General features: G+C 41.3%; 2 protein-coding genes across 2 annotated transcripts; one reads left to right on the forward strand and one right to left on the reverse strand.

Annotated features, from left to right (window-relative positions):
* Positions 1 to 1,174: 1,174 nt before the first annotated feature.
* LOC137915872 (protein lifeguard 3-like) lies at positions 1,175 to 3,686 on the forward strand. The gene is made up of 11 exons (XM_068758992.1): positions 1,175 to 1,415; positions 1,508 to 1,575; positions 1,716 to 1,780; positions 1,891 to 1,944; positions 2,093 to 2,143; positions 2,267 to 2,306; positions 2,440 to 2,477; positions 2,580 to 2,667; positions 2,960 to 3,055; positions 3,190 to 3,243; positions 3,543 to 3,686. The coding sequence occupies exons 1-11, from the start codon at positions 1,175 to 1,177 to the stop codon at positions 3,684 to 3,686; spliced, it is 939 nt and encodes a 312-aa protein (XP_068615093.1).
* On the reverse strand, positions 3,675 to 17,004 carry LOC137915873 (aspartate--tRNA ligase, cytoplasmic-like). The gene is made up of 13 exons (XM_068758993.1): positions 16,949 to 17,004; positions 16,320 to 16,458; positions 15,664 to 15,744; positions 13,548 to 13,607; positions 10,877 to 10,988; positions 9,392 to 9,526; positions 7,780 to 7,927; positions 6,423 to 6,569; positions 6,038 to 6,080; positions 5,420 to 5,500; positions 4,863 to 4,974; positions 4,633 to 4,704; positions 3,675 to 4,536 (listed from the first exon to the last, which is right to left on the reverse strand). The coding sequence occupies exons 1-13, from the start codon at positions 17,002 to 17,004 to the stop codon at positions 4,445 to 4,447; spliced, it is 1,278 nt and encodes a 425-aa protein (XP_068615094.1). The 3' UTR covers positions 3,675 to 4,444.
* Positions 17,005 to 17,397: the final 393 nt, after the last annotated feature.

A 17,397-nucleotide genomic window follows, 5' to 3' on the forward strand; every position in this document is an offset into this window, starting at 1 on the left:
GAGCTGCAGCCTTTGAGGAATCCAGTGGTGAGCCTGTCTTTTCCACATCAACCTGTATTCTCCCTTTTACAGGTAGTCCAGGTTGAATATTTCCACAGCTTTCACCTCTTTGGTTATAAACACCTCAACTAAACTATATTCACCTCCAGAAGACCAAGGACCCTGACGCTGAGGGAACACTGAGTTCTGCTGCTAAACCTGAGAAAAACAAAATCAACAACATCAAATGCTTTTCCTCTTATTTTCATGGATTGCAACAATAAATTGTAGGATTTCTAACACATGCTGTCATTATGGCATGATTTGAATTAATACCACCTTAATTGATGATGTAGTATTAATACAGAATTTACCTCGGTTTCAATCTACTGCTAATTAACTTAGTGGCCCCTAACATTCTCAATGATTAAAATGAGACAAAACAAAGGAGGATGTCGTGTTTAATATCGGGGATAACAAAAATAAATAAAGAAATGACACTTCTATACAGTAAAATATTTTTAATACCGGTAATGTTTTAAATGGAACAAACAATCAAAAGTCACAGTTTGGTGTAGCATTTGGTGTGGTGTAGTTTATGGTTTCTTTCACTGTTTTGAACAGGAGCTGGAGCAACAGGAGCTTCCACTCTTTCTCAGTCTGGGACAGTGTGAGTTTCAGTGAACGTGTCCCATTACAAAGACGACATCCTCCTGTGTAGCACGTCTGCAAAGCTCCAAGGAGACAAGGGACTGAAGGGCACAGTGCTCCCATCTCAGGCTGAAGCCCCAAGGTAAGCCAAATAGATTCCCCTCTAATGTTTGTGTCCTGTTCATTTTACTATTTAAAATCATTCAATCAGATTAGACAATGCTGAAAATTCCAAATATCATTTGTGCCTTTGTTCTCCTAGACCTTTCTATTATGAATTATTTCATACGATATACGTATTTATAACAAGTACATTGGCTGACAATACAAAATACCTTTTTTTTACAAGGTGTTTTAATTGTGTTGTAGATTTTACACATTAATACAATAAAACGTGTAAGTAGATTTTAATTAATGATAATAATTTCATGACATGACATGAAAGATGAGTAGCTGGTTATACACGTTTACTTTTTACATTACATAGTAGTATTATGAATCTAATGAAGCTAATCACATCTCCTCAAGCTGGTTTGGCAAGAGCATGACGTCCAAATCCGAAAATCCCCCCCCGTACGAGGATGCACTGCACCACCCTAAATACATCAACAGCCCCCACCATCTGCAAAATGGATCTCCCCTTCCACCGCCTCCGTCTTACAGCCCCAGTCCTGCCGTGGGCCCTGGTCTGCCTGGCTTCTGGGGCCAGGAGGGTGTCTACCCACAAGCTGGGGTTCTCGCCACTGTACCCACTCTGTCTGCTGGAGTGCCTACATCCAATCCAGGTTCTGATGAAGTGATTCACCATATAAACATATCCTGGGCTCCATTTAATGCAGATATGGACTGTAATTCCTTGCTACTCCTGATTCTGCAGGGGACACGGATGATTTTATGAACACCCAGTGGGAAAGCACATCTGTTCGGCATGGCTTCATCAGAAAGGCATGTTTTCTATCCATTCTGTCACACACGATTTTATGCTGTTGACAGTTCTGATGATAATCCTCTTATATGTCCTCCTATATAACCACAGAAATGTTTTCCACTTGCTCTTAAAGGCTTTATTTTGTGTCTGTGGGCAGGTTTACTTAATTTTAGCAGCACAACTTGCCGTCACCTTTTCAGTTGTTGCCGTCTTTACGTTTGTGTAAGTCCTGCTGTCCATGCCATCATGATATTCTGTCTCACTGCTTTACGCACTTGATGGATGGAGAGGAACAGTTTTGTGAATTCTTATGTCTGTGCTTTAATTTGCAGTGACCCAGTGAGGCTGTTTGTCATTAAATACCCCGGCATCTACTGGGCATCTTTGTAAGTTCCACCTCAGAAACAAATTAATAAATAGAACATTTGAAAAGAAACTCCCATGAATCAATTATGGTATTAGTGCTGCTATTTCCATAAGAATAATAGCTAAGTTAAGTACAATAATAAATGATAGCCATTCGTCTCTCCATAGTGCGGTTTATTTTGTGGTTTACTGCGTCCTTGTTTGCTGCAAAGAACTGAGGTAAGCAAGGCCTCGGCCTGCGTTCGTTTTCGTGCCATGAACATTCTATATTTCTTAAATATCAATAACCAACCAGGACAGTTCTGTTTGAATTGAAATATGAATCACACATCCATGTTTTAGGAGGCGTTTCCCATGCAATCTTGTGCTTCTTGGAGTATTTGTAAGTCTTATTTAGGTAAAACAAAAAGTCAATATCACCAATGGTTCACTAGCAGATCAGTACAGCGAATTATAACACATTATAACTGACATTAAAAAACATTGACACATTGTTCTTACATTTTATCTTGCAGACTCTTGCCTTGTCTTACATGTGTGGAGCAGTTTCAAGGTTTGATTTTCAATCAGAAAACACTCCAACGACACAACATTACAACGATGTATCGCACCCTCCTAACTAGTTTTTCATGTGTTAATCTCGTATCTGTTACAGCTACTGTCAAACAAAGGCAGTATTTATTGCCATGGGAATAACAGCAGTAGTTTGTATCACTGTCACAATCTTCTGCTTCCAAACCAAGGTATATGAAGATGTAACGCGTGTCTCTCTCGCTCCGGAGGATGTCTTTGTTTTCAGTGTCAAAGAACTCCTTTGTTTCACATTACAATGGGCCACTGAGATCTTTTAAATATTCATGTTTAGTCATAAGATGTGAATCCAGTTTTTATCTTCTTTTCAAGTTGAAACAGCTCCATGTACCCCCCCCCCCGCCCCCCCCGTTTCTTATTAAATGATCTCATCCACTCTTTCTGGTGGTTTGGAGCATGCCGACTTTCTTTTCACCCTACTCATAAGTTTGCTTCTCCACACAGGTGGACTTCACCTCCTGCGGGGGGTTCCTCAGCATCGCTGGCATTCTGCTCGTGATCATCGGAATCGTTACGGCCGTCGTCCTCTCCTACCGATATGTGAGGACTCCTTGGTCGAACTCCTTCATGTACCCTCCCTACTCCTGTTTCTCAGTGCGACAGGCAGCAGCTCTACAGGGTGTATCTGCGCGACTGATCTCACGTTCAGATGCCTTTCCCGTGTCACTCAACAGGTCCCTTGGCTGCATATGCTTTACGCTGCAATCGGAGCCCTCGTTTACACTCTGGTGAGTCAAAACTCACTTGAGGTGAATTTTTTGTTTAGCAAAGCAAGGTTGTAGATGAATAACAAGAAATGCACCACCAGTATATTTTAAGTTAAACATTTACAGAAGATGTGTCAATATAAAATTCAGCATGCGTTTCCCACAAATTATGCAAAAACCTATACTTATAAATTATATATCTGCTAACATTCTCATCAGTTTAAACTATACTTGAAGTTATAGATTTTACAATAACATGTTTTATATCTGTGATGACTGGTGTTTGACAGCAGATTAATTTGCTTTATCTGTTTTTTTAGTTTTTAGTGTACAACACCCAGCTCCTTATTGGAAAGGGGGAGCTGGCAATTAGCCCAGAGGAGTACATCTACGGAGCTCTTTCTCTCTACAGTGATGTCATCCAGGTCTTCCTCTTCATCCTTCAAGCCAGTGGTGCCGACTGAGACCACAGTTAGAGCACAGATTTCTTTTTGTGTCATGAAACCTAATGCTATGTGTACACGTGTTCAGTGATCGCTGATGATGAAACATCCAAACGATTATTTTTAACGATCTGTAATACTTGGCCACTTCATTTTGCACTGAATGAAGCAGACCGATAAATTAAGGATTAAACACACTGTCAGTAAGCAGAAACAGGAATACTAACTTGTGTATAGATGTTCAAATTTTGATGTTTCATCAAATGGTATTTATTGAAAATGTACTTCATGTAACCATGAAGAGAATAAGTATGAATTATTTCCTGAACTTATAAAGAAGTCTCTTAAAAAAGGAGACCAAATTACTAATGCATTTATTTTTTCAATTTCATACAAAATCTGTGGAGATGGAGACTATGATCATTAGTCCTTAGTCAGCGCTGGTATTAGGAGACACAGAATGTACTTTTATGACGTCCATAGAAAAGAACTCAGACATTAAAATCCAGATTAGGAGTGCACAGCACAATCCATAAACCGCTGGCCAACTCCTTTCCTTCTATTGACCATCTGTTATTGGCTGTTAAGATGACCAAGCACACCAATCAATAAAGTCCACCTTACTCCTCCATTATGTCTTATTGGTTAATTATAGTGGCACGTTTAGTATGATAAAGTGGCACTAGATGCTTTACCCGCTTCCACTCTGAATTACTATTGTTCCCCATCACCGAAAACAGCCCGACATTCCACTGATGACTTTCCATGTGGTTGTGGGTTCAAGGCGTCAAGCGCTTGGGGTCCCGCGGGAACATGGAGGTCTGACGCACATTGTGGAGTCCCAGGTAGAGCATGCAGACTCTCTCCAGGCCTGTGAGGGATGACATTTAAAGTTCATCAAAAATTATCTAATTTAAAAATTTACAAGACACTTGGCGGTGCCCCCAGAAATTTGATGAATGCTTACCAATGCCTCCACCGCCATGCGGGGGAGCCCCGTACCGGAAAGAGTCGATGTATGCCTTGATCTTCTCCAGATCTGTATGTAGCCATAATATGCATTAGCTTTAAATGTTATGATCCCTTTCTCTAAATATTAATCATTCTAGCTCCCTGTGTTGTAATCCAAAGTGAACACCAACAGAGGGAGACAGAAAGGCATATCTTTAACCAAGCTGTCCGGGTGTGTGCGCTTACCAATCTGGTGATGGATGGCTCGTTCGGTCAGGAGTTCAGCATCGTGGACCCTCTGAGCTCCAGACAGGATCTCCTCCCCCCTCATGAACATGTCATAGGAGTTGGAGTATTTCTGGATAAAAAGTAAAGATAAAAATCTATGATGACAACAGCCCAATCCAAGCACATTAAAACACATTCTCAAGATACAGCAGAAAATGTCACCAAAATGTTTTCATGGTTTAGAACAATCTGTCCATCTAAACCAGTTTTTCCACATTTAGATTTCAAAAAGACAAAATATGGAGGAACAAAAGAAAATAGAAGCAGTGTTGTTGTTTTTCTGTAATCCTAACAGTTTACTACTGAAATCAATTAAACATATTTTCACATCATGAATAAATCAAATGCCCTGAGCTCTGCATATCTATCATGGTGTTTATCAGCCAATAAAATTTACAGAGAGAAGGCTGTGCCTTTCATTTGCAAATAGTTACATAACTTTTGCTCCTGCACATTTCTACTACGCATGCAGCCGATTACTGCAAATACTGCAAGCGTGTACGAGTAAAACTTACCGAGTTGTCCGGATCCGGCATCGTATAGAAGGGTCTCACAGCCAGCGGATACTTATCCAGCACGTAGAAGTCAGTGTCATACTGGGAAAATGAAGAGTCATTAGTTTTCTTTAAAGATGATTCCTTGATACTTGCTGATGAATTTTTTCTTCAAATTACAAACAAAAGGATTTCATAATGAGGCACTTCACAAAATAAATTCGGTGCCTTCGTCATTCATTCATCTTCTGAACCGCTTTGTCCGTTACCGGGCCGCGCTGGAGCCTATCCCAGTAGTCTACGGGTACACCCTGGACAAGCCTCCAGTTCATCACAGGAGACCACACACAGACAATCATGGACACACACACCTATGGACAATTTAGTGTCTAATTCACCTAATTTGTACGTGTTTGGTGGTGAGAGGAAGCCGGAGAACCTGGAGAGAGTTTGCGTCACGTGCAATAATTATGTAAAGTTTAAACTGTTTTCCATTTCATTTTAACTCCATCTTGTTACTGAGAATTGGAAATGCTCACTGTGGCTTTAAGTGCTTTGACCTGACAACTGATTTATTTATAATACACAAATGTTCTAATTTGCCAATACATTTTTCTACATATTTACATTTCAACATACCTTTTCTTTGACAAGACGGCCGAGCAGCTTTTCATTGGGCGTACTAAAGAAAAACAGACGTTAGTTTGAAAGATAACGTCTGTACGATGTCACATTGTCTATCTGCAAAATAACACCAACATCACATCGTTTCCCTGCAACTTTCTGAAAGTCACTATAAGGTTATTATCATGCATCAAATACTGTTTTCATGCATTTCTAGACTGTGCTGTAAAAGGTTAACTAAAACAATGATCACATAAGACTTGAATCTCACCAAACTGCTTTAAAGAGTCTAATGTTTCACTTCCTCTCTTTATAATCATTGCATTTCTAATTTTTAAACAATGCAATCATCTGAAAACTTGAGTTGGGTGCAAAGAAACTGAGCGTAAAGTCTTCTGACCTGAGATCCTCTTCATCGCCCATCTCCACACCGGCCTCGTGCAGCATGGCCACACCCTCCTTGTACTCCAGCCTCAGAGTTGGCTCCAGGAATTTAAACGGCTCGCTGGGGAACTGCTTGTTAACCGTTTGGATTTCTGTCTGGAAGCTAATGCACAAACACATGCAAAAACATTAAAGCTTCCTAATATAGGTTGAACCTATGCTCTAACTGTAGAGCAACGCAGATTTAACACGCAACAACTGCAACTAAATCATAATTTCTGCAAAGGTGCTGATGTCAGGCCAAATGCAAGATCACTGTATGTTCTGGAAATCACACGCAATCATAATAATCTTAAAGCAACATACAATGAACTTTATCGAAGTAAAGGTAGTTTGCCTGAAGAACTGGAACATTACAATTTACATAAATGGAGACAATTCTTGAAAGTCATGAGAAGAAAAGCCAAACAGCGCTTAGAAAGAGGAGCGGTGGTCATAAGTGGAAACTACCAATAGAGACTGACATTTAAAAATTAAAAAAAGGGACTTCAAACTGCAACTAGTTTGGTATGAAATATAATGTGACCCAAGTCTAGAAGAGTTCCTCCCAAAGACATTTAGTTAATTACATTTTCTCATATGTGAAACCATCAGCCCAAAGTAAAGTCTTCCATTTTCCCAGCAATCTTACATCCCATTAGCCTATCAGCCAAATCTCCATAAATTAACATTTTCTATTCATATCAAGTGCTTACAGGACAAAAATCCATTACAGTACAAATCCATTCACGTTCAAGCTACAGAATGAGTGCCATGTATGCAAAAGAAAAAAAAGGTGCTCAATTTGAGCTGCATGTCTTCTCTTTGGTGAAGTGAATTAAGAGCTGTGCAACATAAGGAGCCAATTCCTATTCCTTTATAATATATGCAGTACTGTAGAGTATAATTAAAGTCTACATCTCATACCTTGGACCCACCGCTTTACTGCTTGAGGTAAGGTTGTATAAAAATATGGCAGTGGAAACCTGAATGAGACACCATGAGGCTTTCCCTGCTTGATGTCATTTCAGCTCTCTACACATGCTGTACTGATTCACGCCACTAGGAGGCAATAAAGCCACATGACATTTTCTCGGAAACAACTGACTTATCAGCCAATGGCAGACAAGAGTCAATATGAATGCTTAACAACAGCTCGAGTGTTTTCTCCAAAAAAATACAATATTCTGACTTGCCTTCTTTTTTTTGCTTCCACAAAATTAATGTCCTAGAAATGCTTTCTGTCCATTTTTGGAGCACTTAGCTCACCGGGTGTTTGAGTACAACAAGCATTAAAAAGAAAACCGTCAGTCAAAATCACAATTTCAGCTCACTTGTCTCTCAGGCCCTTAAAGATCTGCACCATGGTGCCAGTGATGGAGTCAATCACTTCATGGTAATGGTAGTTGAAGGCCATCTCAATATCCAGACCCACAAACTCCGTCAAGTGGCGATGAGTGTTGGAGTCCTCCGCCCGGAAAACTGAAAAGCAGATGTGAATGTTAGCGTAAAATGTAGGAGTAGAAAAGTCCGTGAAATTCATCCTTGTCCCATGAAAGTTCACGGAATTGGATTATGAGATGTGAAGATATCTAAATCATTTTGTGATCCACAAACTCACGGATACTGGTAGCAATGACAGTGAACCAAAGGCATGCACTGTGGCTGAAGGGAAGAATAGGTACCGGTACTCTAGCCCTATTAATGGGACATCTTTGTGGTTTGGTCTTCAGACAGGTGGAGTCCTGTTTATATTGGTGACCGCAATGATTAGTTAATTAAACGTTGTTACTTTCACTAATCCGTTAAATAAATACTATTCAGTTACAGTAATTATTCATATCGTCATCATTATCCTCCTCCGCTGCCTTGCTTTGACCATGACTTTTACTAAATTAATGTAAACATTCCTAAACAGTTGAATTTTAAATGTTACCATTATATTCAAATGGCTCTTATTCAATGTGCCGTGTTATTTGGGCAAAGTTTGCAGCTGAAATGGTCCAATATTGATATTTTCTTACTTTTGCAATGGTTTCTTTGAACTTGATGGACATGAGTCATTAGGGATATATTCTTTCCTTCCTTTTACATCTATCTCAACCAGATGGCTGAATGTAGTAGAAATCCGGAAGGTGCACTTCTACTCAATATCCCAATGAATGAGATTTATAAAATACACCCGTGCATATTTATGCTTTTGCATGCACTGAGGGTTTGACCGGAAAGTACGGTTTTGTGCAGCTGGGTGAGTGCACACATGAAAACTCCAAACACGACATCTCTTCGTCTGAGCTTAACATCAGCCTGGTGTATCTGGTCATTCCCAGTGGACCTCTTTAGCGGATTTCAGATGATGACACCATAGCTTTAGAGGCATTTAAACACGGCGCTTCTGGCCCCTGACACTTCGAGGGTAGCTGATTCCCCTTACTTGCTGGATTGGCACGTCTGTAGGAGCAGTAAAAACACTGTTTCTAAAGTGATGACCTTAAGCTCCTGGGTTCCTCCACTTAGAGCAAAGCAAAGTCCTCAGTTTGCTCACAGGAATAACCAATGTGCCTTCTTCTCTCAACGAAAAACATGCAACGCCTTAACATTATATGCGGTTATTGAGTTCAAAAGAAAGCTCTGGATTCCAGTTATTTTGTCGCATACTGCATGCATTCAATCAGATGGTGGCAGTGTTTGCTTTCCTAAAGAGCAGCAAGTTATGTAAAACTCAGAGCAGCACCATGAATTATTTAACAAGTCTCATTATGTCACTTACTCGCAAAGCGTGATGAAAACAACAGAAGGATGTCTGTTAAAGTTTAGATTTGGAACCACTTTGAAGCTTTCATCGCAGATAATAGGGTCTCCAGTTTCCATGACACTTGCTGCATGTTTAATTATTTACCATGTATGAATGAGATGTGTGATGGGACAGATGGGCGGTAGTCTTACCTGGACCCACACAGAAGACCTTCTCAAAGTCAGCACAGATGCACATCTGCTTGTAGAGCTGGGGAGACTGGGCCAGGTAGGCACTGGTTTTAAAGTAAGACACCGTGAAGACGTTTGCTCCACCTTCACTGGCAGCTAGAAGTGGACAAAGACAACTGTTGAATACAAAATGAGGGCTTTCTATCAGCAATAATTAGAAAGTTTACATTCTGATTTGAAGAATACTTTGCATGAAGGTCTTATGTTTTAACAATTTACTAGCACTGGGCCAAAAAAAACCAGATTAAAAATACTGGCAAAAGTCAAATAGATTTACATTGATTTTATTTAGTATAAACCCCCCCCCCCCCCCAAAAAAAAGAAAATCATGCAGTCCATTAAAAACACAAAAAGCCGCAGAACATTGACGTACACACAGGTGCCACTGTGATATGCACATCTGCAGTTCCCTTTTTGACTCATACGTCACATTGCATTATCTGATACATTCATGCCTTCAAAGGCAGGGTGGGGGGGTTCACACGGAACAAACTGTTCAATCTATGTGCTATGGGTGTTGGCAGAAGACGTTGCGGTTTTCGTAAAATAAAAAAAAAAAAGCACAGTGCCAATTTACAGTTGCCGCAAAAATAAGAGCGGCAGTTTTGAATTTGCTATGAGAGTATGTCTCATTGGCTCTTTAAGAAAAGGGGAAGCAAAGCATCAAAGGTTTCACCACAGTTCAAACTGCAGAGGCACGCGGGAGGCTGAAGGTCTGTGTTGTAAGAAAAGCAATCTCCACTTTAATTCTGAATAAAAATGATTGTGCAAGGATGACTTCAGAGCCAATCAGGTTCCTACTGAGCATTTTCTGATTTCAGATCAGTGTTCCGGGTTTCAACAAGGTAAACATTATATGGGCGAAAATTCTGTAAATCAAATTCTTCACACCAGATGTTAAGATGTGCCACCAGTGTAAAAGAGACTTCATGTAACGCTTTGCTCTGAATGTCGCCGAGAGGATTTGTGTTCCATTTTTTTCAGTAACATGGAATGAGGTCTTTTGGGAGCGAGCTTAAGAGACATCTCTGTTGTCAGATTCAATTGCCTACGCCTGAACAGAGGCGCTGATATGAGAGTCAGTCAGACATAATTCCCAACAGGGCTGGATTAAATCCTTCTAAAACAAGAAAGGAAACACCTTCTTGTCTTTTATTTGTTTAATCATAGATGTGTGTGACCTTATCCAAATTCAGAAACGCACACCGACACCGTCTTTGCGAGCCTGAACTGAACTCTTGATTTGAGTCGCCGTCTCGGAAAGTCCTAGACGGCGCATACAGGGTGTAAACCGTGCAACTGTCACACAACGACATAGTAGGGGAGGTGGCATGGAAACTAGGATGACTATCTTGAAACTGAAACATCTACTCAGAAATGTTTTAGCGCATGCTAGTCCCGGTTTTCCCTTGGGCAACGTCACCGAGGCCGAGAATGAGTCTGTACCTGATATGATTTTTGGAGTCTGGATCTCCACAAAGCCCTTTTTAATGAGGGTGTCCCTGAAGAGCTGGCACACACCGGACTGCAGGCGAAAGATGGCCTGGCTGGTGGTCGTCTTTGACACACAAACAAAACATACAGACACACGGGCAGAGGCGTTACGACACTTGGCGTGGCTCACTGCATTTCTTTCACAACTTCTTCTGTTCATGCAACTCTTTGGATCATAAAGGGAGAAACAACTATTTGCTCGCAAGTGCGAGGCGTTCATTCAGATCCACCTACATGCAGCCTCAGGAACAATAAACCTGTCATTAGGATTGTAAATGCAGACGCTAAAGCAGCGAGAAAATCTGAACAAAATAAACCAGTGGATTATTGTAAAGCCCCAAAACCGCCTAGAACTGCTACCGTTAGTGGATTTTAAGGAGTGACCTCTTAGGCGTTGCATTTTTGACTCTCGTTATTACGCATCTCAATGAATCACAGACCTTACAATACAGGGCACGGAGGCTTTGTGGTGATTAAAAGGTTTTGTTTCTCTTTTTTCAGTCTCTCGTACCTGTTCAGTCCTGAGTAGACTTGGTCTGCCTCACTGCTGGCAAAATGGGAAGGTGATAAAGTCTAAATAATGGCAACCTCATTAATCTGCAGACATTGCTTCAGGTCTGTCTGGCTGAAACTTTCCCGGCATTTCCAATCCGAATACTTAAAGAAAAAAAAAATGGCGGTGGAGAAAAATGGCTCTAATTTAAAAAAAACGTTAAAAAGCAGCGAATTAATTAAACAGAATTTATGTGTCATTTGTGTCGAGACTCACGTGCGCTTATTACACCTACAAATCAATCAGTGTAAATGAGTCAAATATAATGAAGTACTGATTGCATGCATGCATCATGTCTCTAGAGAGCAGTTAGCTCTGATTGACTTCAGACATCCTCTGCTGGTGTACCTGCAGTAAAGGGGGGGGGTACACGATACAGACCTGAACATCATACATTCACCAGAGGCACAGAGATCAGGCTCGACACCAGACTGTGGTGGATCGTCACCACAGTCTGGTTTCAGAGCACAAAATAAAGGTGGGGTTAACTGAACTGTCGCCATCAAAGATTACGCTTTCCTGAGTGAAGTGGGTCTGCATGAGTTGAATGCAGAATGTAAGACATTCTACTGTTTTTTTAGTGCATTATTATTAGGGGTTAGGATTAAGAGCCTTGCGCATCAGTTATTGGACCTCAGCAGGGGAGGAACGGTTGACATTAAAGACCTCTTGCCATTTAATTTGAATACCCCTGCTCTACAGCTCACCTTCAATGAGCCTTTTAGAAAATCAAATAGTTGAAATGGATTCAACCACTTTTGAAAATGTAAATACTGAAATCTGAGCGGCATGCCAAGCTCCTCTGCAATTGTCAAATGCACTTTGTGATGTGATGACGCACATACAGAAAAATAACGCTAAAAGAATGAATGGATACTTCCTACGTACTCGTCGGTTTGTGCTTCTGAAATGTGAGGATTTATTTTTTGGTTTGTCTTATGTCTGTAATATTCATATCTAAGTTTTTTTCACTATTCTCTAGACCAAATAACGATAAGTAGAAAAAAGCAATTATATTAACAAATTATGAATCCGATAGGCAATAAAAATATACTTTTTGCTGATCTACAGTGAACATATGGTGAAACCAACGCCGCAGTTTATCACAATATCTACAAGCTGTGGTAAATAAAGACGATAGAGCCTCACTCTTTTGTTGAGAATAAGTATCAGTGTTGCCATGGAAACACAAAAAATATCATTTATAAAACTTCCTAAATTACAAAAGTCACCACCACAGCATATGGTTGGTGCTTTGACTGTTTTATTGGAAATATAGAATGATTTTAGCCTTTTAGAGCCATAAAATAAGACCAGACAGATGCTGATTGAACACCCCTACCCTTTTTTTGTCCCATGCTGATAATGAATAAGAGATAACTTTTTTTTTAATTGTATTATACTGCTAAGCAACGTATGGTGAGGGATGTTCAAGTTACAAAGGGGGAACTCATTTATTATTATGGGTGGCTTTATGCTTCCCTTTTGGAGCGTCTGTCTTTCAGTGTGGGAACCACTTTATAGCTTCACCGGGTTCTTAAGAGCAAAACTGATGACAGGCCGCGGTCCACGAGCTCAAAGTGCACCATGTTTCAGAAACAGGTGTTATTGTGAAGCTTGTGAGCTGTGCGACTTCGTGCAGCGTTAGTGCCTTCCTGCCGACTGCATCATCCACACGGGAGGCACAGATCAAAAACAATGAGATGCTTTGTGGTTCGGCTTCTATTGATGTTCGCGTACGTTCAGCACATCTCCTGCACTTCACACTAAATCACCGACGATGTTTTTAACTTTCCAGGTCCAATGGTTTGCACTGCGATTCAACGGGTGTTGTTAAAAAGGTTTTTTTTTTCCTGCATTATCATGTTACTGTAGCAGTGCTAGATTCAAAACTGATTTCTAAAACAAATGGTCAAAAAACTATCAGACAAAGGAGTAAAGTACCAGCATTTCATCGCTGCGGGTAATAACACAAGCATCACTAGAGAACAATGACATTACTAGATGAGTACGACAAAATGGCTATAGCATTTATTCAATTGTTTTTCCTCGGCTCAGGCAGCATCTTACCCTGAGATCAATCACTCTGTTGTCCAGTTTGGTGTCCTGGTTGACAGTGGCTCTGCCTTCCTGAGGGCAAACACAGATATTATCACATCACCAAAGCCCATCCTCTATGAAATATTCAGCAACGTATCCTTTTCTGTTCTTTTCACACGAGGATTTTTTGACCAGTCATGCGGAAATGTTTTTTCACCGGCTTTTCAAAATAACAAGGAAGAAAATATAAGGAAACAAGACTTCTTTTGTTTGTAAAATTCACAGTTCACTCATAAGCTATGGGCAGCTCTAAAAGATAAAAAAAAAAAAAGATAAAACTGGGAGCGCACAACCACCATGTTAACCTTGAGCGAGTAACTGTTAAAGTAAATAAAAAATACTGATGTTTGTTGGAGAAAATAATACTAATACTAATCCTTAATGAAAGACTGGCATCAATTCGCAATGTGGGGCAACAGCGTATGGGAACTTTATATAAAACAATAGTGACAAATAAATGTTTCATCCCTGGACAGCCTCCAGGGTCATGGATGTCAGACATCCTCAGACGTCTCGCTGGGGTTTGAGCTAATAGCCTGCATCACCACATCCTGCTCCAACCGGCCCCACGTTGAGGTACAAAAGGTTAGACGGGCAGACAGTCAGATGGATGGCGCCGTTAAGGCCTGTGTCTCCTGGGAGAGCAGGTGCTGCTACAAGTGTGTGACTGACATGTTAAATCCTTGCAGAAAAACACCTGGGATGTTTCCGATGCTGCTGCACAGATTGGTTTACTGGATTAACAGGGCTGGGTCCTCAGCTGTCACCAGAATGGTGAAAGCCATATATTAATGTCCGGCTGAGAGAAGTACTAACATGTTATAAGGCACATGATATTGGATGTTTGTGGATCATTTTGAGGCATTAGTTTTAACACGTGTTGACAGAACAGGCTTTTAAATAGCATTGGTAAAACATATGACTGGGAAATACAGACAGAATTCATGTTTTCACCAAATGAAGCGCACAGACTTTATCGTCACGGTGACCTTCCTCTCAAGGTCACCGCAGTTGTATCACCAGACTGAGATTCTATGTTACGGATTTCTGCATTTCACAAATGAGTGAGGCAGCTAAACAGAGCAACAGCGTGCTTATTCAGTATTCCTAAAAATGGAAATTCAAGCAGCTTTTCAGTTTACCAAACAAAGGAAGGTGAACTACATGGTGCAATGTCGAAAAATGAATTTAATAAAGCTGCTTCCAGTGCTGCAGTTAAACAACTAAAAGATTCAAATCAGCCATTTCAGTAACAACCTTGGAAGCTGCAGGGTTGCCTTCAATGCTGACAATTTGGTAAAACACTGCAGAAGCTATTTGCATAGATTACATACAAACATTACATACAAAAGCTTTATATTTATGAAACTGAATTAAAAAACAAAAAAATGCTGAAAATAAATCGGTCTCATTGCTCAACCAAAGATTCACAGCTCAAGACACAAGGCTGAAAATTTCATAAACATTAATAATCAGCTTAACTGAGGGCGGGCAAAATATTGACTTCTTGGATGAATGCAATTCCTCCTGATGATTCGTCATCAATGCACACATTTCCTTACCGGCAATTGCAATTCGGAGGGCTCTGAAGAAAGCCGCTGCTGCCTGCTCTTAAAACCACCTTGTGATTAAATCACAGTTTGCGTGGAGAGGGCTGGGTCAAACAAGGTGATGCTACTCACTCAATGGGATATTAATTAGCTTCGGCATCTACTCATAAGTATGTTTAATTCTACTTGGTTTGATTAGCCAACGGTGTATATGCTAGAAACATAATTTCTCTCTCCTTACTTACCATGCTGCATTTACCAGTAATCCAAAACCTAGACAGGTTTTCTCTTTTTCAGCTGAAGGCCAGCAGACGGCGGATCCTTAGGAGCTTATTAATTGTCTGCCTGATGCTATTATGATGTGCAATAGTTAGAGTGTACATCAATGCATCGCTTTATTAAGAGGTACGAATATATCCTGCCCTGAGTGTCAGCCGACATTAACCGCAGCAAATGGCATTGGAATGTCAGACGCAAGGCTCTCGAGTGAATTACTCTGGTCGTACCCTCTCATGCATCCTAAGATTCATCCTCACCTCTTCCCCTTCTCCATCAGGCCTGACAGCATCATCCAACTGCAGGGGGAGACGGGCCTCGGCCTGGCTTATGACAAAAATCTGAGGGCAGAACAAAACAGGGCAGTGCAATTCAGAACAATTTGGTTCGATGTTCAGACAACGGAAAGCACTCGCAGCCCACGTGCAGACTTGAGTCATCAAAGGGGAAAATGGTACAAACCCAATCTATGTGCAAGTGTTAGACCGCCTGTTAAAACAAGTGGCTTGCTGCGCTACCTGCCGTCATGTACAGTGTGTGGGTGTGAAAACACACCATTAGATTTATGTTAGGATGCTTTTATACAAGACAGTTTGAGCGAGCTTCTGTCGTTGGAATGGCGTGCATGTCACTATAGTACCCACTACTGGGAAAAAAAATGTACCGGTAAGTTACTAATTACATTCAATGCAACTAGCACAGATAACTAACTACACATGAAGGTTAGTGAGTAAGAAATGTCCATGTACTGTGTTGCGAGAAATTAACACTTGCATTGCCCTGAGCATTACTGCTTGTGGATGTTTACATACTTTCATGCCATGCTTCAATGATATGGTGGGGCTATGTGCATGCGTGTTTTTACATTCTTGCGCGCTAAGATCTGTGTGTGTGCGGCAGCGGAAAGTGCTCCCACCCTCTCGATGTGAAGCTCCACGTCCTGCTGAGTGCAGCTCTCAATCTTCTGCTCCACTTTCCTGACCGACGCCTCCACGTCTACGATGCTTTCCTTGGTGATGCTGGCGGAGACAGTCGGGAAGGTGGAGTGTAAACAGCTTGTACGTCGACAACAATTCAATCTGTGTGGCAGGTTAACGGCATGTGGGGGGAAAAAACCTGCCTGTTAAACTGTGACTAGTGCATGTGGATGAGCACGGGAAATGGATGGATGAATGATTGTGACATGGGTGATGGAGGAACAAGAATGTCTCCTTTTTATGTCCCTTCTTGGTACGGCCGAAAATGAGACAACATATTCAAGGAGGCCACAGAGGCAACGATGAAGGTTTAAACGTTACATTTATTTATTGATATTTTCCCCTGTGCCCCGAAACAACATAAAACCCAAAGTACGACTCAAAATTAACATAAAGATGTGTTCACAGGCCAACTGCTATGCGGCCGTGGAACCTGTTCCCACGGGCGAAAAAACGGAGTCCTAAACCAACACAAATGAAATCTGTAAACAGGACAGCCGGTCACACCAGGCCAAACAGCCAAAGGGAGAAAAAGCAAGGGCTGCAAGCAAAACCAAAGCCCCAGCACCGGCTATAAACCACGGCGTTGGGTCTGCAGAGGCGGGCTGGTGACAGGAGCGACATGCGCGCAAAGGTGCGCTAAACGGGACTGTGGCGAGCGCAACAGCACGAGCGATAGCAAGCGACGCGAAGTGCCTGAAGGCCAGCCTATTTATAAGCTGGGCGGAGGCAGCGCTCCAGAACACAAAATATGTACAAAAACATCCCCAGATTTACCTCCAAAACGAAATAATACAAGTACAAAGGTGACCAAGACCATTCAAAGACCAAGTCAAATCCACGCCAGCCATCATGTAGGCAGAGCAATGTGCAGGGAACGTAACACTTCTTCATATCAACTGCTATCACATTAGCTCGATGGAGGGAGGGAGGGAGGAGGGAGGGGGGGGGGGGGGGGGCGGGTACTGACACCAAGTGCTTGCGGCTTGTGGCAAAAACCACGGCCCCGTTTTCCGA

This window comes from Brachionichthys hirsutus, unplaced genomic scaffold, assembly GCF_040956055.1.
Source record: "Brachionichthys hirsutus isolate HB-005 unplaced genomic scaffold, CSIRO-AGI_Bhir_v1 contig_750, whole genome shotgun sequence".
Classification (NCBI taxonomy): domain Eukaryota; kingdom Metazoa; phylum Chordata; class Actinopteri; order Lophiiformes; family Brachionichthyidae; genus Brachionichthys; species Brachionichthys hirsutus.

What these genes read in the sequence shown, in the direction of transcription:
- LOC137915873 (XM_068758993.1), bottom strand. Translation starts at nt 17,004, where the DNA reads ATGTCGCTCCTGTCACCAGCCCGCCTCTGCAGACCCAACGCCGTGGTT. An exon ending in ACAGAGTGATTGATCTCAGG is followed by an intron (nt 10,989 to 13,547) that starts GTAAGATGCTGC and finishes TGTGTGTCAAAG; the next exon opens with ACGACCACCAGCCAGGCCAT. An exon ending in TGCCGGATCCGGACAACTCG is followed by an intron (nt 4,975 to 5,419) that starts GTAAGTTTTACT and finishes CTTTTTATCCAG; the next exon opens with AAATACTCCAACTCCTATGA.
- LOC137915872 (XM_068758992.1), top strand. Translation starts at nt 1,175, where the DNA reads ATGACGTCCAAATCCGAAAATCCCCCCCCGTACGAGGATGCACTGCAC. An exon ending in GTTGCCGTCTTTACGTTTGT is followed by an intron (nt 1,781 to 1,890) that starts GTAAGTCCTGCT and finishes TTTAATTTGCAG; the next exon opens with TGACCCAGTGAGGCTGTTTG. An exon ending in TCTTCTGCTTCCAAACCAAG is followed by an intron (nt 2,668 to 2,959) that starts GTATATGAAGAT and finishes TTCTCCACACAG; the next exon opens with GTGGACTTCACCTCCTGCGG.